The 25,487-nt window shown below is 42.1% G+C and overlaps 1 protein-coding gene across 8 annotated transcripts in view; it reads right to left on the reverse strand.

Annotated features, from left to right (window-relative positions):
- Window positions 1-11,729: 11,729 nt before the first annotated feature.
- The window catches only part of LOC137425615 (protein Wnt-5b), a 472,266-nt gene continuing 458,508 nt past the window's right edge, over window positions 11,730-25,487 (reverse strand). For all 8 annotated transcript variants that reach the window (XM_068114220.2, XM_068114218.2, XM_068114213.2 and 5 more), the window contains one exon: window positions 11,730-13,705. In XM_068114220.2, the coding sequence (XP_067970321.1) occupies window positions 13,247-13,705 (459 nt within the window). In that variant the 3' untranslated portion in view covers window positions 11,730-13,246. The remainder of the gene's footprint in view (window positions 13,706-25,487) is intronic.

The following is a 25,487-nucleotide window of genomic DNA, read 5'->3' on the forward strand; positions in this document are numbered from 1 at the left end:
ATGTGTGTGACATTTCGACATATTGAGTTATATGCTGCACATTCATTTTTACAAAATGGTTACTGGCAAGTCATCAGATCCAGAAATGGTGTGAATTTAGTTATTTCACATAATATGTGACCCCTCACTCCTCTCCACCTGACACTCTCCTGTCTCCACCTGACACTCTCCTGTCTCCACCTGACACTCTCCTCTCTCCACCTAGCACTCCTCTCCTCTCCAAACCCTCACATCCCTCTCCTTTCCAATCCCTCACCTCTCCAATCCCTCACACTCCTCTCCTCTCCAATCCTTCACACGCCTCTCCAATCGCGCCTCACACTCCTCTCCAATCGCGCCTCACACTCCTCTCCAATCGCGCCTCACACTCCTCTCCAATCGTGCCTCACACTCCTCTCCAATCGTGCCTCACACTCCCCTCCAATCACTCCTCTCCAATCGTGCCTCATGCTCCTCTCCAATCACGCCTCACACTCCTCTCCAATCGTGCCTCACACTCCTCTCCAATCGCGCCTCACACTCCTCTCCAATCGCGCCTCACTCGCCTCTCCAATCGGCTTTCCCCGTCTCGTTTCTCTCCTTTTTCTCCCGTCTCGTTCTTTTTCTTGCTCCAAATCGGCCCGTCGGAATCGGAAATCGGCCCGTCTCGCCCGTCGGCCCGTCGGAATCGGAAATCGGCCCGTCTTGCTTTTGTGCTTGTGCGTAAATAAATTGTGTTCATGACACCATTTCTGGTGTTGGGCTAGCGGCTAGGGTGCCGGCTTAGGATCCTGGGTTCGAATCTCGGTCGATCGCCGAATTAATGCCAGGGGGGTTGACTCAGCCTGTCATCCTTCCGAGGTCGGCTAATTGAGTACCAGTTCACTGGTAATTCCCTGTTTGTCGTTGAAGGCGGCAAAAAGGGTTGGCGTCAGGAAGGGCATCCGGCCGTAAAACATTGCTTCAAAAAGGGGACAAAAAAACAACAACTACCACGGTCCCCGAAAAGGCCAACCCCCGCTTTGCGGGGAAAAATGGCCTCTAAACGGTGGTTTTTACACCATTTCTGGATCTGATGACTTGCCAGTAACCATTTTGTAAAAATGAATGTGCAGCATCTAACTCAATATGTCGAAATGTCACACACATCCATGCCCGTGGGATTCCCACGGGTGACCCCGCAAGTTTGCATTGACGTTCGTCGATGGACTCGTTCGCCCGTCTCATTCGTTTTCTTGCTGCATCCTGTTCAAGTCTGCGTTCTTCATCGATCGTCTCATTCATTTTGGAAATAGAAGTTTCCACGCAGCGCATGAATTGTCACGATCCTCAAGAGGAATTTGTCTCGTAATCATCAAATGATAAATGGCAAGTAAATTATATTGTGGAAAATTAAAGATTTCAAATAAACCTATTTAAAGTGTATTCGCACATAACTAATTTTAAAAAACGAAGAAATATCTCTCGGTAATTTCCTGAAACATATTTTACTTCCGGCTAATAATGTTGAATTAAATAAAAACGAAGAAATATATGTCGGCATCATTGTTGACGTTTTTGTGACGACTGTCATCAAACGAAAAAGTAATATATCTTAACGGAAAAGCAAAAGCGAATTTTTAATATATATCGACACGTTGCCGTCGGTGTCATGTTGGGCGGTGTATGAAACACCATGACGCGATTTTTAAAAATATATCTCTGCATTTTCCCGCGTGTGTGGAATGTTCTCAATTATTGCTGACACCGAGTCCAAAACCATCGATAAAAATGAAATCATATGGTGAGTTAGATTGGAGATAAAGGCGTGAGAGAGACTCAATGGCCTTGAAGTTGAAGTTACAGGCGTTTGAGAATTCATTTCGTTCTATAAACGGCAACTTTCATTGGATTTCCTTCCCGTTTTTTTTCAACCGAGTCGAAAACTATGTTAGCGACTGTGAAAAATGAAATGATATATCGAATTTAAAATAGATATCGACACATTGCCGTCGGTGTCATGTTGGGCGGTGTATGATACACCATGACGCGATTTTAAAAAATATATCTCTGCATTTTCCCGCGTGTGTGGAATGTTTGTGGAAAATTAAAGATTTCAAATAAACCTATTTAAAGTGTATGCGCACATAACTAATAAAAAAAACGAAGAAATATCTCTCGGTAATTTCCTGAAACATATTTTACTTCCGGCTAATATGTTGAATGAAATAAAAACGAAGAAATATATGTCGGCATCATTGTTGACGTTTTTGTGACGACTATCATCAAACGAAATAGTAATATATCATAACGGAAAAGCAAAAGCGAATTTTTAATATATATCGACACATTGCCGGCGGTGTCATGTTGGGCGGTGTATGATACACCATGACGCGATTTTAAAAAATATATCTCTGCATTTTCCCGCGTGTGTGGATTGTTCTCAATTATTGCTGACACCGAGTCTAAAAGTAAAACCATCGATAAAAATGAAATCATATGGTGAGTTAGATTGGAGATAAAGGCGTGAGAGAGACTCAATGGCCTTGAAGTTACAGGCCTTTGAGAATTCATTTCGTTCTATAAACGGCAACTTTCATCGGATTTTCTTCCCGTTTTTTTTCAACCGAGTCTAAAACTATGTTAGCGACTGTGAAAAATGAAATGATTTATCGAATTTGATTTGAAATAAAACTGGGGGAGAGCAAGACACCACGGGCCTACAAAACAGGACTCAAAGCTATGCGAGTTAATAAAATGGTGGATATTTGTTTATAGCCACTCCCAGAATGGGTGGAGCTACTCTGCAAACCGAGTAAGCCACACCCCGGACAGACACCCAACAGATAGACAGACAGACAGACAGAATCATCTACGGCTATTATAATATAGATATATATTGAACTTATCTTCTATATATATAAAGCAGTAAAGTATGTTTGTTTGTCCTCTTATAACTCGAGAACTACTCATCGCAGAGAAAAAGCAAAGGCATATTCGGAATCAGTACGTCTCAGAGCAACTACAGCACACCTTAAATTTTTTTAAACTTCGGGTTTTAAAATTAGCGTATTAGCGCAGAAGCGCTAGCAGAAGAGGGAGGGAATCGAAGGGAGGGAGCGCAGCGCTCCCTCTAGCGCTTCGCAGCGCCAGCGCTTCTGTTAGCGTAATTAGCGTATTTCGGAACGTTAATTTTTCAACTTCATTATTCGGAATCAGTACCTCCCAGAGAAACTTCGTAATGTTAATTTTTCAACTTCATCCGATTGACATGGGACCAACGGCATGTGACAGAGAGTGAAACATACATGCTACATTTATTTGACGACAATGAGTTCCGACTTCCGAGTTCGTGCCGACAACCCTGTTAGGCGCCTCTTGCGGCACACAGGGAATTACCAGTGAACTGGTACTCAATTTGCCGACCTCGGTAGGATGACAGGCTGAGTCAACCCCCCTGGTGTTAAGGGGGAGGAGGGGAGGGGGAAGAGGAGGGGAGGGGGAAGAGGAGGGGAGGGGGAAGAGGAGGGGAGGGGGTAGGGGGCAGGAGGGGGGGGGGGAGGGGGAGGGGAAGGGGGGAGGGGGAGGGGCCCTTCTTCCCCCGGGCACCCCCACACCCTCCCCTCCCCCCCTTCCCCTCTTCCCCTCCCCCCCTCCCCCCCCTACCCCCCTTCCCCCTCCCCTACCCCCCTTCCCCCCTCCCCCCCGTTCCCCTCCTCTTCCCCCTCCCCTCCTCCCCCGCCCGGCAATGCCGGGTACTTCTGCGAGTATATTATATATATATATATATATATATACTAGCTTGGCTCGGCTCGCCAGCGTCGTTACTGAGGAACGGGCTTATTTTAGCTGAGGATAATCACTGTACCTGAGTTGCTGTGTTGTGATGATTTACACCAATCATAATACAAACAATTATTTTGCACAAATGTATTTGTTGTGTTTGTGATATTACATTTTTATAGGAGGCAATTTCGGTTGAAGATTTAGGTTGAATGTTTTTTTTTTTTCAAGAAAGAACCCCTCAGCACATACCTAGGGGAGGGGTAGGTGCAGACTGGAAGTTTGGGACGATTACACCTTACCACCAAGTAATTCAAAACACCTCACCACCAAGTAATTCAATACACCTCACCACCAAGTAATTCAATACACCTCACAGCCATAAAACACGTAATAAAAACACATCACCACCAAGTAATTTAAAACACCTCACAGCCATAAAACACATAATAAAAACACATCACCACCAAGTAATTAAAAACACTTCACCACCAAGTAATTCAAAACACCTCACCACCAAGTAATTTAAAACACCTCACAGCCATAAAACACATAATAAAAACACATCACCACCAAGTAATTTAAAACACCTCACCACCACGTAATTTAAAACACATCACCACCAAGTAATTTAAAACACCTCACAGCCATAAAACACATAATAAAAACACCTCACCACCAAGTAATTTAAAACACCTCACCACCAAGTAATTTAAAACACCTCACAGCCATAAAACACATAATAAAAAACACCTCACCACCAAGTAATTTAAAACACATCACCACCAAGTAATTTAAAACACATCACCACCAAGTAATTTAAAACACCTCACAGCCATAAAAACACATAATAAAAACACCTCACCACCAAGTAATGTAAAACACCTCACCACCAAGTAATTTAAAACACCTCACAGCCATAAAACACATAATAAAAACACCTCACCACCAAGTAATTTAGAGCCTTCTTTAAGCCTTCTCCCAATTATCAGCAAAGTCATGGACTCCATCATTGCTTCAGATATGAAATCTTTCCTCTTCTCCAATGGCTTGATCTCTGATCATCAATTTGGTTTCAGACCTGGTCACTCTACTCTGGACATGCTGCTTCTGCTTTCTCAACAATGGATGGAGGTCCTCAACGCCAAACAGGAAATTAGAGCTGTCTCCCTTGACATTTCACGTGCCTTCGATACGGTCTGGCACCCTGCTCTGCTCACCAAACTCTCTTCCTTTGGTATCCATGGAAATCTCCACGCATGGCTGGCGGACTTCCTCTCTGGTCGTAGTCAACGTGTGGCCCTGAATGGGTTTCTCTCATCTCCTCTTCCTGTTCAGGCTGGAGTTCCCCAAGGTAGTGTTCTGGGCCCTGTGCTTTTTCTGGTCTTCATCAATGATCTCTCTGACTCTCTTGAAAATCCTCTCTATCTCTTTGCTGACGACTCTACTCTCTGTCGCTCCATTCCTCATCCCTCAGATCGGCAGTCTGCAGCCTCCTCACTCTCTGCAGACCTGGACAAAATCACAGACTGGGCAAACAAATGGAACATGTCTTTCAATCCTGATAAATCTCACACTCTTACGATGTCTCTCCGAAAAGACCGACTGGAAAACCCTCCCATCCACTTTCTGAATAATCCTCTCCAAGAAGTTCTGTCACTCAAGCTTTTGGGTCTCACTATTTGCCATGATCTTTCCTGGGAAAACCACATTTCAAATCTGGCCTCCAAAGCCAGTCGCCGACTGGGCATCCTCCGTCGTGCGAAGTCCTTCCTTGGCACACCTGAGCTCCTCACCACATACAAGGCTTTCATCTGCAGCTCTATGGAATACTGCTCTCCCCTCTGGTCTGGTGCTCCTGCCTCACACCTAGCCCGTCTTCACGCTGTTGAAACCAAAGCGTTCAGAATCATTGGAATCTCCCGCGATGAAGCTAACTCCAAGGGCCTTTCACTCACTCACCGCAGGCAGGTTGGTGGTCTTTCCGTCTTCTACCGACTCCTCTCTGGCCTTGCCCCCCCAGCCCTCTCTGGGCTCTGTCCCCCAAATATTCCTACAGGTCGCACAAGATCTGCCTGCAACCCTCTTATGGTTAAACTGCCAAAATCAAGACTTTCTGCTCACCTTCACGCCTTCATTCCTCTTTTCTCCCGCCTCTGGAACAAACTCCCTCACTCTCTTCAATCCCACTGCACCCTCCAGGTCTTTAAAACAGCTGTTCACCACCATCTCTTATCCTCCCCCATCCAAAACCTTGATCTTTTCTACCCCCGCTAATTTCGGTCCCCTTGTGTTTTATACCTCTCCCCCCCGCCCTCCCCTCCCACGCCTCCTGCCCCCAAGCCCTCTCCCTCCCACACTTCTCCCTGCTCTCAAATGTTGTGGTTGTGTGCTTCCCCTTCTCTCCCCATCTTGTCTTCCGCTCCCTCTTTTTGTGTGTTTTGTTTGTCTGGTTGATTTGTTTGTGAAATAAATGCTAGCTCTTTCACGAGCCTCAATTCAGTATACAAAAAAAACAAAAAAACAAACAAAGTAATTTAAAACACCTCACCACCAAGTAATTTAAAACACCTCACCACCAAGTAATTTAAAACACCTCACCACCAAGTAATTTAAAACACCTCACCACCAAGTAATTTAAAACACCTCACCACCAAGTAATTTAAAACACCTCACCACCAAGTAATTTAAAACACCTCACCACCAAGTAATTTAAAACACCTCACAGCCATAAAACACATAATAAAAACACCTCACCACCAAGTAATTCAAAACACCTCACCACCAAGTAATTCAATACACCTCACCACCAAGTAATTTAAAACACCTCACCACCAAGTAATTTAAAACACCTCACCAAGTAATTTAAAACACCTCACCACCAAGTAATTTAAAACACCTCACCACCAAGTAATTTAAAACACCTCACCACCAAGTAATTTAAAACACCTCACCACCAAGTAATTTAAAACACCTCACCACCAAGTAATTTAAAACACCTCACAGCCATAAAACACATAATAAAAACACCTCACCACCAAGTAATTCAAAACACCTCACCACCAAGTAATTCAATACACCTCACCACCAAGTAATTTAAAATACCTCACCACCAAGTAATTTAAAACACCTCACAGCCATAAAACACGTAATAAAAACACCTCACCACCAAGTAATTTAAACACCTCACCACCAAGTAATTCAAAACACCTCACCACCAAGTAATTCAAAACACCTCACCACCAAGTAATTCAAAACACCTCACCACCAAGTAATTCAATACACCTCACAGCCATAAAACACGTAATAAAAACACCTCACCACCAAGTAATTTAAAACACCTCACCACCAAGTAATTCAATACACCTCACAGCCATAAAACACAAAATAAAAACACCTCACCACCAAGTAATTTAAAACACCTCACCACCAAGTAATTTAAAACACCTCACCACCAAGTAATTCAAAACACCTCACCACCAAGTAATTCAAAACACCTCACCACCAAGTAATTCAATCCACCTCAGCCATAAAACATGTAATAAAAACACCTCACCACCAATTAATTTAAAACACCTCACCACCAAGTAATTCAATCCACCTCAGCCATAAAACACGTAATAAAAACACCTCACCACCAAGTAATTTAAAACACCTCACCACCAAGTAATTCAAAACACCTCACCACCAAGTAATTCAAAACACCTCACCACCAAGTAATTCAAAACACCTCACCACCAAGTAATTCAAAACACCTCACCACCAAGTAATTCAAAACACCTCACCACCAAGTAATTCAATCCACCTCAGCCATAAAACATGTAATAAAAACACCTCACCACCAAGTAATTCAAAACACCTCACCACCAAGTAATTCAATCCACCTCAGCCATAAAACACGTAATAAAAACACCTCACCACCAAGTAATTTAAAACACCTCACCACCAAGTAATTCAAAACACCTCACCACCAAGTAATTCAAAACACCTCACCACCAAGTAATTCAAAACACCTCACCACCAAGTAATTCAAAACACCTCACCACCAAGTAATTCAAAACACCTCACCACCAAGTAATTCAAAACACCTCACAGCCATAAAACACGTCATAAAAACACCTCACCACCACGAAATTGAAAACACCTCACAGCCATAAAACACGTAATAAAACACCTCACAGCCATAAAACACGTTATAAAAACACCTCACAGCCATAAAACACGTAATAAAAACACCTCACAGCCACGAAATTAAAAACACCTCACCACCACGTCATTTAAAAACACCTCACCACCAAGTAATTCAAAACACCTCATCACCAACTAATTCAAAACACCTCACCACCACGTAATTATAAATACCTCACCACCACGTAATTATAAATACCTCACCACCACATAATTCAAAACACCTCACCACCACGTAATTCAAAACACCTCACCACCATGTGATTTAAAAACACCTCACCACCACGTAATTCAAAACACCTCACCACCATGTGATTTAAAAATACGTCACCACCACGTAATTATAAATACCTCACCACCACGTAATTCAAAACACCTCACCACCACGCAATTATAAATACCTCACCACCACGTAATTCAAAACACCTCACCACCACGCAATTATAAATACCTCACCACCACGTAATTCAAAACACCTCACCACCACGCAATTATAAATACCTCACCACCACGTAATTATAAATACCTCACCACCACATAATTCAAAACACCTCACCACCACGTAATTCAAAACACCTCACCACCATGTGATTTAAAAACACCTCACCACCACGTAATTCAAAACACCTCACCACCATGTGATTTAAAAACACCTCACCACCACGTAATTATAAATACCTCACCACCACGTAATTCAAAACACCTCACCACCATGTGATTTATTAACACGTCACCACCACGCAATTATAAATACCTCACCACCACGTAATTATAAATACCTCACCACCACGTAATTCAAAACACCTCACCACCATGTGATTTAAAAACACCTCACCACCATGTCATTTAAAAACACCTCACCACCAAGTAATTCAAAACACCTCACCACCACCTAATTCAAAACACCTCACCACCACGTAATTATAAATACCACACCACCACATAAATCAAAACACCTCACCACCATGTGATTTAGAAACACCTCACCACCACATAAATCAAAACACCTCACCACCATGTGATTTAGAAACACCTCACCACCATGTGATTTAAAAACACCTCACCACCATGTCATTTAAAAACACCTCACCACCACATAATTCAAAATACCTCACCACCACGTGATTCAAAACCACCACATCGTTATTAAAAACACTTCACAACCACGGAAACAAAAGTTTGAGGGAGTCGTTAAGTGACAACACAGACAATGCCCAGATGTCGATATATAGATAAATGACTGTACCCGAGTTGCCGTTTTGTCATGGTTTAAACGAATCACAATTCAAACAATTATTTTGCACAAATGTATTTGTAATATACGTGATATCACATTTTATGAACAATTGAAGTTGGAAAAAAAAATTGGGAAATTTTTCAAAACAAATACCCTTAGGACATACCGACGGGAGAGATAGGTGCATACCAGAAGTTTGGTACGATTTCACAAAAGTTTGAGAAAGTAGTTCAGTGACAACACAGGACAACACAACACAGGACAGACGCTGCACAGATATATATATATAGATACTGGAAAGTATTTTTTTTAAAATTAGCCATTATAATTTGTAGCCATTTTTACATATTTATTAAATAATTTCCAGTACTGTACTGTGTTTTAAAAGGTTGCCAGGCATTGGCCGTTGTATCTCATTCCGAAAAATGTTTGAGCGGCCCTCATACCTGTTGGAACTGGAGGTGGAACTTGTCAAACTAGAGTACAAAGTGCAAGACAAAACCAGTGACCGAAGCAGAAAGCGATGCAAAGGTTGGGATAAAAGATGGCAGTGACATTTTGTGGCGTTGAAGTGAGCTATATTTTGTGTTCACCCCCAAAATGGCCTCAGCCCATCACCGTCTCTCTCAGGGGGGAAAGTTCATTTGAGACTTTGCAAAGGTCGAGTCTTTTCAGAAATGGGACTCAACCAATCCCCCACTTTGCTCAAACAACAGTGTATTATGGATGTACTTTGGTTGTTAAAAATAGCTGGCCTAGGATGTGCGAACACTATTGTTACATTGCTAAGACAGAGGGCTGATTTGTCAAGGGTGGTGTCTGTCGATCTGTGTCGGCGGGCAATTGGAAGGAGGTTCGACAAAGGTGCGATAACCTCCATGGGAAGCAGAGAAAGGTTGACATTTTGAATGTTAGTCCTTCATCGGAACAAAAACTGGACTAACGCCAGAGACGTCGGCTTCACTTTGCTTCCCAAGGTGGTTAAGCATACCTTTCTGTACATCCATTTAATAACACCTGTCATACACCCTCAAGAATACACAAAGTATTAATAAAAATGAGAATTTCTGTATTTTATTGTGATTTTTTGCTCGTGATTGATTGGAATGGTTGATGATGCAACTTATTGTTATTGAACTTTGAATTTAGAACTTGCACGATTATTACCTGCGTCATCAAAGGTGCACGGAGATCTTGTTTGCGGTTTTGTCATATAATTTTTGTTATTTGTAAAGTTAAGTAACAAATAGTTAATTGTGAACTATGTTAATAATCATAGTGACAATCAATATAATGTGTAACCAGCATGGTAAGGCAACTAAGCAGCAGCACCCCTCGTTGAACAATGATTTACCTGGGGGGCTTCGAGACCATGGACGGGCCTGTGATTGGTCCTTGACAGGTGATGGGCGTTCCTGAAATGGTAGAAATAAATGGACGATGACCGAGAAATGCAGAAGACATCGACAGACAGTGGGAGCAGATCAAGTTGAGGAGGCACTGGTGAAGTCACTTCGTTTAGATCATATTGCGTCATTCTCTGGTGGGGGTGGGCGGATGGAATTCTCCCTTTGAAATGATGATACTTTCGGAGGTTCGGCGTTCATCTGGAATCTGGCTTCAGTAGGGACCAAATCAGCTACTTGGTTGGGGTCTGCTGTTTCCACAAGGCTGGTATGCTCCTGTCAGGTCGTTCATCATGCTTGCAATCCCGAGCAGGAAAGTGGAAGTGTTCCCCATGTCGAGGCTGATGTCCTGAATCCAAGCCAGCGTGCTTTCAAAAGAGAAGATAAACAACACTTATTCTCAACACCCTTGTGCTGCACTGATCTTGTAGCGTCGTCTTGCAGTACTGATTCGTCATCCGATTCACAAATGAATTAGTTTTAAATTAGATGCAACTGCCTCTACCATCTGGGCCAACTACACCATCAAGTCAATCAAGATTTGCTTGAAAGGACCTCTCAACATTCCCACATACTGTGACTACTGCCCTGGTTTCATAATTCAGATATTGTGTTGATGTATTTTGGTGAACTGTTGCTTTTGTGTATTTGCTTATTTAGGGATAGGTTTACTAGTATTTGATTAAGTGGCCTGTTTAATCCAGCTGCTCAGACCCCTGAGCACACGACAATATAACCGTTAAAGTTCAATTTCTTGTTTCTTGGGCCCTTATCAAACCTCAACTGATATTTATTTCAGCTGGAAATGATTTTTAGCAAATATATGACGTCATGTATCGATGATTCCCCGGTTTGATCTACTCTCGAACCCGAGCTTATTTAGCTTCGACCCCACACAGCGTAATGCTTACGGCACAGCGTTACACAGAACAACGGAATACCAACAAGCATAATGCAATCCAGAAGTTGCCAGCAGATGAAGTCAATTCCCATTTCCTATCAATGCGCCGGTCACGTGACAATGCCATTCCTCTGTGGAGTTTCTTGTCAGGCTGAAATAATTCTAAGCATTTAACCAATTGATGATTGGAAATGCAAAGTTGCAAATTTTTCAGAATTACGAGACGGGTTATCCATTTATGGTCCATTCAGAGCAATTTTCGTTTTCTCGTAACTTTATTCATTGAAAGACAAACAGAATAAGTGCTTTGCAGTAAAAAAAAAAAAAAAATTACGACAATGGAAAATAAACGGTAACTTTGTGTCTGTACAACAACAACAACAACAACAACAACAACAGGCATTTTAAGGCCATTTTCCCTGCTAGAGCGGCGGTTAGCCTTGCGGTCCCCTGACAATCTTCTCCATTTTGCCCTATTTTCTGCATCTCCCCTTGTTAACCCCCTTGCCCACATTTCTTCTTCCACCATCTTTAGCCAAGTCTTTCTCGGTCTTCCCCGTCCTCTATTTCCTTCTACATTCATTTCCATCACTCTTTTCAAGCAGTCACTTTCATCCTTCCTCAACACAAGACCAAACCATCTCAACCTGTTTCTCCTGTGTCTGTGCGCGTTATTAATATTCCATTCCCAAAGCTTTTTGAGCACACTCGAGTGAGGCCCTTTGCCTTTTCCCAAAATTGCTGCTGAAAAACCCACAAAAGTCTCCGTTTGTAGGCTCATGCATGAGGTCTAGTGGATCACACGACTATAAGCGCAGGTTAATAAGTCTAGATCTGTTTAAGGTTTTGGGCATAAAACATGAAATCAACTATTCTGTCACTCGGTCATCACCACATTGTTTGGTACACAGAAATCGATGCTCACGAAGGAGCCGAAAAACAGAGGGCGGCCACACATGAGTGAGCGGATGAGTTGCAGAAAACAACGGGAGCGGGAGTAGGACGAGCGGTATGGGAGAAATCATGGGATGACCATGGGCAGCACACTTGAAGGAATGCAGGGTCGGGGGAAGACACAAGATGACAGTTCATTCATCCATTGCTGCTTTTCCCTTTTCTTCCATAACGTTAAATGACACAAATGCTCTCCCGAAATGAATGGATTGCTCCAGGAGAGACTATAATATAAACTGTTTTAAATGCAATGGTTTGATTATTTAAAAAAAAGAAAAAGAATCATTCCATAACGACAGTTGTATGATGAATGCAGTACCACAGAAGCATTAAATACCAATACTGATTGAGGAACAAAGCATACTGATATTGGTAACATTTATATGTCCGTTATTTTTTGTTAAAGAACTCAAAACTATTTTGCTTTTAAAAAATACTTCCAGACCTCATTAAACTCTGCCCGTACAGCAGGGTACATGGTTAGATGTTCATGAGGGCAGTATAAATATATGAAGCTCAAAGAACAATTCTTTAGTGGGTATTAAACAATACAAAACAAAAATAGTATCTTTCGCTGTGTCTTTCGGTCCCATTAGACAAGTCAATTGCATTGAGTAGTACAGTCTGTATCTGGCGACTATCGACCTTAAGGCAGTTGTATTCACATTTGGCCATAAAAGCAGCATTCCTTGCAAGTACGCGTGCTGTGAATGTCACTTTCAGCTTCCTGTTAATTTCAGGCCTAGAGCACGGGAGTTCAGTCCAAGAGGCTCGCACGGTCTTTGATTGCTGGCAATCACGGACGGCGCAGGTTTGCGTTTACTTGCACACAAATTGGTCAACGTCGGAAGTGCAGCGGTGGCACTTTACATAACAACACCAATGGAACTTACAGTTACAGCGTTGGGTCACGGTCACTTTGAAGTGGTCGTAGCCACGTCCACAGCACATAAGCTGACAGCCATCCATTCCCGCTGATCTTTTGTGACACTCGCGACCTACGGTACCCAGGGAGCCGCTGCTGCCGTTGCGAGAACAGTAATCGGGGCTAGACTCCAGGTGAACGAGGTCGGTGGAAATTGGCGTGGAAAGTTTACGGTTGCGCGGTTCAAGGCGACCTTTTCTCGTCACCCGTACCACCTTCGCCAAGTCGTACCGCTCCTTGAGTTGGGTTCCCACTGAACGAAAGTCCGCCAGTTGAAGCCAGCAGGTTTTGAGTGAGCAAGAACCCGAGACACCGTGGCACTTGCAGGTGACGTTTGCCAGGCCGTAGACAACCTGTGGAAACACAAGCCATGGTCCACTCTTATACAAAGGCTGTACTACCTTTGGCCTTACTTATACTAGTTAAACACACCAATTAAGTGGTCGGGGGGGAAGGGGACATGAAATGTTTGAAATGTTCACTTTGATAAAATGTATGAACCTTTGATAAAATGTTTGCAAAGGCAACAGCAAAATCACCCAATGCCAGGAAAGTGTGAAAAGGACTCACATCTGTGCTGAGTTTCTACTGGCATAGGACCATTACTTCATATATGGGGGAAAACCATTTTGACACCACCTTTACTAGTGATGTAAACGATTATGAATACTAGAATGGAGAATGTGGGTAGTATGGATCCGTTAAGGACTTGATTCAAACCTGTATTGCCCCTAGGCGAGCTTGGTGTGTCAATCTCTTGATAAATAATTACCTCCGCCACCAAAGGTGGATGGAGGTTGTTTTCTCCCCTGTCTGTCTGTCTGTCTGTGAGTTGGATATCTCAAAAAGTTGTGGACTGATTTGGCCAAAACTTGGTCGATAGGTTGGGTGTGTGACTCGGAAAAATTCATCCGATTTTGGTGAATATCCGGATTCGGATCCAATATATATATTTTAATTTCTAAGTGATTGTTCACCACTGGGAGATGGGGCCAAAAACGATATATAGCTTGATATTTCAAAAAGTTGTGGACGGATGATGACAAAACTTGGTGGATGAGTTGGGTAGGTGACAAGAACAAGCTGATTAGATTTTGGTGTGTGACAAGTATAAATGGTCTGGATTCAGATCAGACCGATCAGTAGGATACAAAACGTAAACTGTTCGGTCTGGCGGAGGTTTGCACTCTACTGAGTGCCGTTCTAGCTTATGTGGTCTTCCCAATTATTCACTACGCCGAAAATAAAACATCATGAAAGCACCCAAGGATTTACTTCCTGACGTTTTTTGGGGTTTATTTTTAACAATGTCCTGAATTTATCCAGTCTCATTTCACCCAAAAGGTCACGCACCATGTTCATTCCTTCAAGAAAACTATGGTCTACGACTTCCATCTTGTGAAATTTCCCAAAAGGAGGTTCACCATCGACCAAACATCGAGATCACATCTCGACTACTTGCCTCACTGCCAATGAGAAAGAGAAACAGAATAATTTAAATAGCAAATTAATAAGTGGGTTTATTTTCTGGAGACAGGGGAGACCGATCAGCGCGGCATTGCCTACAAGGTGGCCGACCTATGGAGATGGATGACTTCCACATGTGAACGTCAACCATAATCGCATCGCATCCAAAGGAGAAACAAAAACTGCGCAGTGCCTCAATGGTTCGAGGAAACCCCGATTACATAAACTTTCAGCAGAAAGTGTGATGACCTCCACAATCACGTTAATTCATGGTCAATCACAATATGGACCCACGCACTGCCATCCCCACCCACAGGTGTTGGAAGTGCAAGCAACTGCCAATTGATCAAAGAGACCGAGCAGCAGATGGAGTGAGATTGTCAGATGATGGTAAAATAGATGGTAGAATACTGCCGCTGTATAACCGCAGGATTCATGGAAAGGATCCAGGAACAACACGATTCCTCACGAAACATGCCAACGGTCGTTAGTAGTGGGGTTATCAAGCAGAGACAGACCTAATATCCACGGCAGACCTAATGCAAACACAACAGACGAATGGGAGTTTCTCAAACCATTATCTTCAATCTCTCTTGACAGTCCATTATATCAATGTATAAAGCATCAATATGTAAATGTAGCGAACAGCTGAAAGGATAGTTCAGAGGTAGTGCAGGGCTGACAGGGTGGTTTAGAGGTACTAGAGGTACGCACACCAGCCTCTAAGCTTTCTAGCCTGGGTTTGAATCCCGACCCAGCTACAAACTGTCACCTTGGTGTTTCTCAGGCACGGTGATTCATCAATGTTGTTTCTCAGGCACGGTGATTCATCAATGTGTGTTCTGTCCGTTGGATGAATGTAGAAAGGGTGTCACATCTGCCAGGATTTGTTGGTGGACATTAAATATCCCACTGTGTCTTTCGCGAAGAGTAGGTGAGCTATCACTGGCACCATTAACAAACTCGATGGTATTCATAGAATACTTACCCTGCGCAGTCAACTTGGTGCAAGCCAACTCTTGTTTTTGAAGGTTTTTTTTTCTTTGATCTAATATGGCTGCCAGACCACGTGATCGATTACATCATAAATTTACATTTTCTAATATAACTGTTGTGTCAGATCACATTCAAGAAATTTCAAACTGATCAGGCTAAGCGTTGTCCGTGTCAAATTATGACGTCATAATTAAGGCACCAATGACATCACCGTTACCATCACTTATTCCCCATGCAAAGTTCTTTGCAATGAGCCATGCTTCAATTTTTTCCATGGAGCGGTTTCAGAGATATAGAGGGGCGACGTTTTTTGGTTTTTCCAAGATGGCGCCCATGCCACGTGACCTATGATGTCATAATTGTCATTATAAAATTATACAGGAGGAGGCACTCCTATGGTCAAAATGTCATGTCCATCGGACTAACGGTTGTAGTGAAAATTAATTTTTAAAATGCAGACACGCACGTACGCCACACATACGCACCCGAATGCCTAACCCTGGCTTTTGCTTCGCGAGCGAAGGGTAATTAAAAATTCCTGCCATAACCAGCAGAGTGCATTGCATCAGTGGCACAGACACGCCCTCAGCCAATGATGCTTCCTCGCAACCTCGTGCTGCATAAGACATTAAAAAAAAAAGAGGTAGTGCACTCACATTTGAGCTGTCCACCCCAGGTTTGATTCCTTACACGAAGTAATTAATAAAATAATTAATTGATTAATCAATAAATTAAAAATATCCTTTATAACCACATCACTTGGTCACCGTCATGTCCGAATATCAGCTTTCTAACTCAAAAGGTGCTTGAGATATCGCCCAGATGAGAAAGAAAATAAATAAGTGATTAATAATGGAAATAAATAAATAATCATCGTAAAATAATTAAATTATTAATCAATAATTGGCTAATAGAATACCTAAACCACCACCGTTTCATCCGAATCTGTAAGTTAAAAAAAACCAATCAAGTCATTAATCGAATAATTAAATAATTAATTGATTAATCAATAAATGAAAAATACCCTTTACAGCCAAATCACTTGGTCATTGTCGGTACAAATATCATCTTCCTAGCTCAAAAGGTGCCTGAGATATTTCCCAGATGAGAAAGAAAATAAGTAAGTACTTAATTAATCGATAATAATCAAGTAATTAATTGATGAATCCAAAAACAAAAAATAGCGTTTTTGCCAAAGCACGTGCTCACTATTGTGTCAAAATTTCAGCCTCCGAGATCAAAGGATGGCTGAGATATCGCCTGGACAAACAAACAAACAAACAAGTAAAGATACATTCAAAGTACACCGCCCCCATGCCAAATAATTAAATATGCTACAGCGCGGCATTGCCGGGGCGCCTCGGGCGCCCGGCAATACCGCAGTGCAGCTCATAGAGGCTGCATTGGGAAGGAGAGGTGTACGCTAATTGATTGATTAATTGTATAATTAAAATCAATAAAAGATTATCACAAAATATTTTCTTAATCAATTGGCTAATAGCATAACTAAACCACTCGTGCTTCATCCGAAGATGTATCTTTTAGAAATTTAATTAAATAGGTCATTAATAAAAAATTAAATAATTAATTGATTCACCAATAAATAATTAATCGATTAAATGATTAATCAATAAATCAAAAATATCCTTGATAGCCACATCACTTGGTCACTCATGTCCAAATATTAGCTTCTGAGCTCAAAAGGTGCCTGAGATATTGGCCAAATGAGAAAGAAGATAAATAAATGATTAATAATGAAAATAAATAAATAAAAATCATTAAAAAATTAAATTATTAATCAATTCGGTCATAGAACACATAAACCACCACCATTTGATCAGAATCTGTAACTAAAAAAAAAAAAAAAAAAATTGTCATTAATCAAATAATTAATAATTAATCGATTAATTGATTAATTGATTAATTAATAAATCAAAAATAGCCTTTGCAGCCAAATCACCTGGTCATTGGCATGTCCAAATATCAGCTTCCTAACTCAAAAGGTTCCTGAGTTAATGGTCAGAAGAGAAATGAAATTTAATTAATTAAATAAGTACTTAATTAATCGCTAATAATGAAATAACTCATCAATTAATTGATTAATCAAAAAACAAAAAATACCGTTTTTGTCAAAGGACTTGCTCACTATTGTGCCGAAATTTCAGCTTCCTAGCTCAAAGGATGGCTGAGATATCGCCCGGACAAACAAACAAGAAAACAAGAGAGCAAGAAAGAAAACAAACAAGTACACATACATTCAAAGTACACCGCCCCATGCCAAATAATTAAATATGCTGCAGCGCGGCATTGCCGGGGCGCCTCCGGCGCCCAGCAATACCGCAGTGCAGCTCATTGAGGCTGCATTGGGAGGGAGAGGTGTACACTAATTGATTGATTAATTGTATAATTAAAATCAATAAAAGATTATCACAAAATATTTTCATAATCAATTGGCTAATCGCATAACTAAACCACTAGTGCTTCATCCGAAGATGTATCTTTTAGAAATTTAATTAAATAAGTCATTTATAAAAAATTAAATAATTAATTGATTACTCAATAAATAATTAATCGATTAATCAATAAATAATTAATAGATGAAATGATTAATCAATAAATCAAAAATATCCTTGATAGCCACATCACTTGGTCACTCATGTCCAAATATTAGCTTCCCAGCTCAAAAGGTGCCTGAGATATTGGCCAAATGAGAAAGAAAATAAATAAATGATTAATAATGAAAATAAATAAATAATAATCATAAAAAAATAAAATTATTAATCAATTTGGTCAGAGAACACATAAACTACCACTATTTCATCAGAATCTGTAACTTAAAAAAAATTTTTTTTTTTGTCATTCATCAAATAATTAAATAATTAATCGATTAATTGATTAATTAATAAATCAAAAATATCCTTTGCAGCCAAATCACCTGGTCATTGGCATGTCCAAATATCAGCTTCCTAACTCAAAAGGTGCCTGAGTTAATGGTCAGAAGAGAAAGGAAATTTGATTAATTAAATAAGTACTAATCGCTAATAATTAAATAACTCCTCAATTTATTGATTAATCAAAAAAAAAAAATAACGTTTTTGAGAAAGGACTTGCTCACTATTGTGCCGAAATTTCAGCTTCCTAGCTCAAAGGATGGCTGAGATATCGCCCGGACAAACAAACAAGAAAGAAAACAAGAAAGAAAACAAGCAAACAAACAAACAAACAAACAACCAGAGTGAAAACTGAGTACTCTCTTTCAGCGTGCGTCACTGCCGAGCCCCCTTCGGTGCCCGGCAATGACGATTTGCAATGCCTGGAGATGGCATAGGAAAGGAGCGGTGTACAACAAACAAACAACCAGAGTGAAAACTGAGTACTCTCTTTCAGCGCGCGTCACTGCCGAGCCCCCTTCGGTGCCCGGCAATGACGATTTGCAATGCCTGGAGATGGCATAGGAAAGGAGCGGTGTACAACAAACAAACAAGTACAGATACATTCAAAGTACACCGCACCATGCCAAATAATTAAATATGCTGCAACGCGGCATTGCCGGGGCGCCTCCGGCGCCCGGCAATACCGCAGTGCAGCTCATTGAGGCTGCATTGGGAGGGAGAGGTGTACACTAATTGATTGATTAATTGTATAATTAAAATCAATAAAAGATTATCACAAAATATTTTCATAATCAATTGGCTAATCGCATAACTAAACCACTCGTGCTTCATCCGAAGATGTATCTTTTAGAAATTTAATTAAATAAGTCATTTATAAAAAATTAAATAATTAATTGATTACTCAATAAATAATTAATCGATTAATCAATAAATAATTAATAGATGAAATGATTAATCAATAAATCAAAAATATCCTTGATAGCCACATCACTTGGTCACTCATGTCCAAATATTAGCTTCCCTGCTCAAAAGGTGCCTGAGATATTGGCCAAATGAGAAAGAAAATAAATAAATGATTAATAATGAAAATAAATAAATAATAATCATAAAAAAATAAAATTATTAATCAATTTGGTCAGAGAACACATAAACTACCACTATTTCATCAGAATCTGTAACTTTAAAAAAAAATTTTTTTTTTGTCATTAATCGAATAATTAAATAATTAATCGATTAATTGATTAATTAATAAATCAAAAATATCCTTTGCAGCCAAATCACCTGGTCATTGGCATGTCCAAATATCAGCTTCCTAACTCAAAAGGTGCCTGAGTTAATGGTCAGAAGAGAAAGGAAATTTGATTAATTAAATAAGTACTTAATTAATCGCTAATAATTAAATAACTCCTCAATTTATTGATTACTCAAAAAAAAAAAAAACGTTTTTGACAAAGGACTTGCTCACTATTGTGCCGAAATTTCAGCTTCCTAGCTCAAAGGATGGCTGAGATATCGCCCGGACAAACAAACAAGAAAACAAGAAAACAAACAAGAAAACAAGAAAACAAACAAACAACCAGAGTGAAAACTGAGTAAAAACTGAGACCACGGCGGCGGTCGTTTGCCGCTGCATTTGCCGCTTTGCCTCCTCAACCTTGGCCTCGTGCTCGTCTCTTCGCTCCTGTCTGCCCTCTGCATGGTCCCGGCTCTGCTCCTGGCTTCACCTGCTCGGCTCCTTCGCCGTTTCCTCGGGCCCACTCCCGTGGGTTGTGACGATTGTTTCGCCTCCTCACCCTTGGCCTCGTGCTCGTCCCTTCGCTCCTGCTGGCATGGCTCTGCGGTACTCCGCCGCAAGGCTTCTCCTGCTTAAAACCCGCTCCACCCCATCATGCATCTCTGCAATCAAATCGAATGGACTCCTGCGTCGACCCAGGTACATTCACCGTGGCTCTGGTCGTAAGTTTGTTTATTTACAATCAGGTCACTCCATCCCCATCCTCTGGTCGGCTCAGCGCACTCCCACTCATCGTCCCAACACACCTGGTCACAACAACGCACAAAATCGCACCTCCTGTCTGCGAACCCTGGCCAAATCACCTGGATTCATACCCGCCGTACAAAACAACATCAAGCTCACCCTGTTCAATACCCGGTCCCTCAACAACAAATGCCTCATCCTGAACGACTACATCCTGGAAAAGAAACTGGACTTTCTCTGTCTCACTGAGACCTGGCAACAACCACTGGACTACTACACGCTCAACCTCACCACACCCAATGGATATTCTTACATCAATAAACCACGCTCGGAGGGCCGAGGTGGTGGAATTGCCGTTATTCACCGACAAGACATCAAGACCAACCTCATCTCCATCTCATCTGCTCCATCATTTGAACACCTGGCTTTTAAACTCTCTGGTCACACACAGTCAGTCATGGCTGTTGTCTACCGCCCTCCCAAACCACACCCATCATTCCTGTCTGACTTCTCCTACTTTCTGACCCAGCTATGTTCCCTCTCCCCCTCAATCCTCCTCCTTGGTGATTTCAATATCCACATGGACTCCACTGACTCCACGCTAACCACTGACTTCACTGATTTACTCACCTGCTTTAACCTCACTCAACATGTCAACTTTCCTACCCATAACCGTGGTCACATTTTGGACCTTGTCTGCTCTACTGGACTAATTTTGCACCATCTCTCTGGCTCTGACCTCACTCTCTCTGACCACCTAGCCATCTCTCTGACCATCAACATCCCCACCCCAGCACCAAGGCATTATCGCACTATCAACTTCCGTAAGCTAAACGCTCTTTCACCTACCTCATTCTCATCGACCCTCTCTGAAAAAATGTCCACTTCTCCCTTCGTTGACCTCCACACCCCTTCTGACCTCACTGACTACTACAACCACACTCTCTCCTCCTGCCTTGACCAACTTGCGCCTATAAAAACCAAAACAGTTTCTTTCACCCATTCTGCTCCCTGGTTTACCCCTGAACTCCGCCTGATGAAACCTCGTGCTCGCCAACTTGAAAGACTCCGCAATAAAACAGGTCTCACAGTTCACTCCCAGGCCTACAAGGACCACATACAACACTATAAAGATGCCCTCTCCCGCGCCCGCTCCGCCTACTACTCTCAAATTATCCACTCTGGCTCCGGAAACCCAAAAGCACTCTTCTCTACAATAAACAAACTCCTCAGCCCCCTGAACACCACCACCCAGTCATTCACAATAGACAACTGCATCTCCTTCCTTTCATTCTTCCAATGCAAAATTGAAAACATCTACAACAGCTTGACCACCGCCGCACCCGCTCCCCCTCAAACCACCTGCCCCCCCTTATCCTGCCATCCCCTGTCTCAATTCTCCCCAGTCTCCCCTACTGACCTCTCTGAACTCCTCATCGGAATGAAAACTGCCACCTGCACTCTTGACCCCATCCCCTCCAGCTTTGTCAAGGCCTCCCTTCCTGCTCTCTCTCCACCTATCATTGCAACAATAAACTCCTCCCTGTCTACAGGCATCGTCCCACCATCCCTCAAAATTGCTGCTGTTACCCCCATTCTGAAAAAACCTGGACTAAACCCTGACACCCTAAATAACTTCAGACCCATCTCCAACCTACCCTTTCTGTCAAAGGTTTTGGAACGCGCTGTAGCCACTCAACTCAAACATCACCTCTCTGCCAATAACCTGTATGAAACATTCCAATCCGGATTCCGCTCCAACCACAGTACTGAAACTGCTCTCCTCAAAATCACCAACGACCTTCTCCTCTCCTCTGACGCTGGCAACCTCAACATTCTCATCCTCCTCGACCTCAGCGCTGCCTTTGACACCATCGATCACACCATCCTCCTCACCCGACTTGAAACCACCTTTAACATTACCGGCACTGCCCTCTCTTGGATTAAATCATACCTCTCTGACAGACGTCAGTTCATCTCCATCAATAACTGCAAATCCCCCACTGCTCCCCTCCCCCAAGGTGTCCCCCAAGGTTCAGTTCTTGGCCCCCTCCTCTTCATCCTTTACCTGTCCCCCCTCGGTCACTTAATCCGCCGTCATGGTCTCCAATTCCACTGCTTCGCCGATGACATCCAGCTTTTCATCTCCACCAAGTCCATCTCCACCGCCACCCACTCTATCCTGACAAACTGCATCACTGAAATAAAATCCTGGCTTCAAATCAACTTCCTCAAACTTAACTGTGATAAATCTGAAATAATCATCATTGGCCCAAAAACGCTCACCAAGTCCACCCATAACTTTGCCCTCAACATCGACGGTTTCCCAGTATCCACCTCCCCTCACATCCGGAATCTTGGCATCATCTTTGACCAAACCCTCTCCTTCGACAAATACACTAAACAGATCACAAAGACAGCCTTCTTTCACCTGAAAAACATCGCCCGTCTCCGTCCATCCCTCTCCTCCGTGGCTGCAGAAACCCTCATCCACGCCTTCATCACTTCCCGTCTGGACTACTGCAATAGCCTCCTTTATGGTTCACCCTCAATAATCACCAATAAACTCCAATACATTCAGAACTCCACTGCCCGTCTTCTCACCCATTCCCGGACCCGTGACCACATCACCCCCGTCCTTTACAAGCTTCACTGGCTCCCCATCTCCCAGAGAATCCAGTACAAAATCCTCCTCTTGACCTACAAAGCCCTCCATAACCTGGCCCCATCCTACCTGGCTGACCTCCTCTCCAGACACACTCCCACCCGCAACCTCCGCTCTGCTGGTACCAACCTCCTGACCCCCCCCCATCCGGACCAAATTTAGATCCTGGGGGGACAGGGCCTTCTCCATCGCTGCTCCCACCCTCTGGAACTCGCTACCTCACACCATCAGAGACTCCTCCTCACTCACCACATTCAAAACATCACTCAAGACCCACCTGTTCAACACTGCATTCAACATTTAACCCAAAAACTCCCAAAATCATCTATTTTCATCCGATTGACTTGAAAATTGAACAGCATTTGCACAGTGCCTCACTGAATTGGGAAACCAACTATTTTTGAGGTCAAAAGGTCAAAGGTCAACTCAAGGTCAAACTTCCAAAGTCATCAATTTTCATCTAAAAATCATCAATTTTCATCCTATTGACCCGAGCTTTGATCAAGATCGTCAATTTTAATCTTGATGAAATGGACAATTTGCTGAATCAATGGCAACCTTTTTTGGGGGGGGGGGGAGGGTGGTGTTTTGCAAGTATCGTGCTCTGCTTGACGTCTTCTTGTTTGGATCTTGATCAACCAAAGTGTGTTAAGTATTTTATGCTTGGTAAAAGTCAGGATTGTTTGGTAGGAATCTGTGCTTACTATGGTTGTTCATGTTGTTATCCTGAACTAGTAAGAGTACTGTCAGGAAGTTCTCACACCTCCCCAATCATCAAGTTGTTATAGGTGGCTAACACCCAATTATTAGCTTGAATCGTTCACATTATGATACGAGCATCACATTTGGCAGTTATGTTCTTATATAAACGCCCTTTACATTCAGTCGATTAGCCATCACGAATTTTATGTGGCCACCAGAAATTGCTAAAATGTGCCTTAAACTTGTGTACTTATGCTACTCATAGTAAATGACGATATGCCTTAAACTTGTGTCCTCTCCAGACACACTCCCACCCGCAACCTCCGCTCTGCTGGTACCAACCTCCTGACCCACCCCCCCCCCCCCCCCATGCGGACCAAATTCAGATCCTGGGGGGACAGGGCCTTCTCCATCGCTGCTCCCACCCTCTGGAACTCGCTACCTCACACCATCAGAGACTCCTCCTCACTCACCACATTCAAAACATCACTCAAGACCCACCTGTTCAACACTGCATTCAACATTTAACCCACAGCATCTAACCCCTGACTATCTCCTCTCCTTCTCCCTCCTTTGTGCTTTGAATATTTCCCTATTGATTCTTCTTTTTTTGCAATTGTTTTTATGTTTTGCTATGCATTATGTTTTGCACTCTGTCAAAGCGTCTTTGGGCTTCCTGAAAAGCGCTATATAAAATAAATGCATTATTATTATTATTATTACTCTCTTTCAGCGTGCGTCACTGCCAAGCCCCCTTCGGTGCCCGGCAATGACGATTTGCAATGCCTGGAGATGGCATAGGAAAGGAGTGGTGTACAATAAATAAATGATTAATAATGAAAATAAATAAATAATAATCATAAAAAAATTAAATTATTGATCAATTTGGTCAGAGAACACATAAACTACCACTATTTCATCAGAATCTGTAACTTAAAAAAAAAATTTTTTTGAGCATTAATCGAATAATTAAATAATTAATCGATTAATTGATTAATTAATAAATCAAAAATAGCCTTTGCAGCCAAATCACCTGGTCATTGGCATGTCCAAATAACAGCTTCCTAACTCAAAAGGTGCCTGAGTTAATGGGCAGAAGAGAAAGGAAATTTGATTAATTAAATAAGTACTTAATTAATCGCTAATAATTAAATAACTCCTCAATTTATTGATTATTCAAAAAACAAAAAATACCGTTTTTGAGAAAGAACTTGCTCACTACTGTGCCGAAATTTCAGCTTCCTAGCTCAAAGGATGGCTGAGATATCATCCGGACAAACAAACAAGAAAGCAAGAAAACAACCAAGAAAACAAACAACCAGAGTGAAAACTGAGTACTCTCTTTCAGCGTGCGTCACTGCCGAGCCCCCTTCGGTGCCCGGCAATGACGATTTGCAATGCCTGGAGGTGGCATAGGAAAGGAGCGGTGTACA

This window comes from Myxine glutinosa, chromosome 4 (assembly GCF_964187855.1).
Source record: "Myxine glutinosa chromosome 4, kmMyxGlut1.1, whole genome shotgun sequence".
In the NCBI taxonomy this organism is placed as follows: domain Eukaryota; kingdom Metazoa; phylum Chordata; class Myxini; order Myxiniformes; family Myxinidae; genus Myxine; species Myxine glutinosa.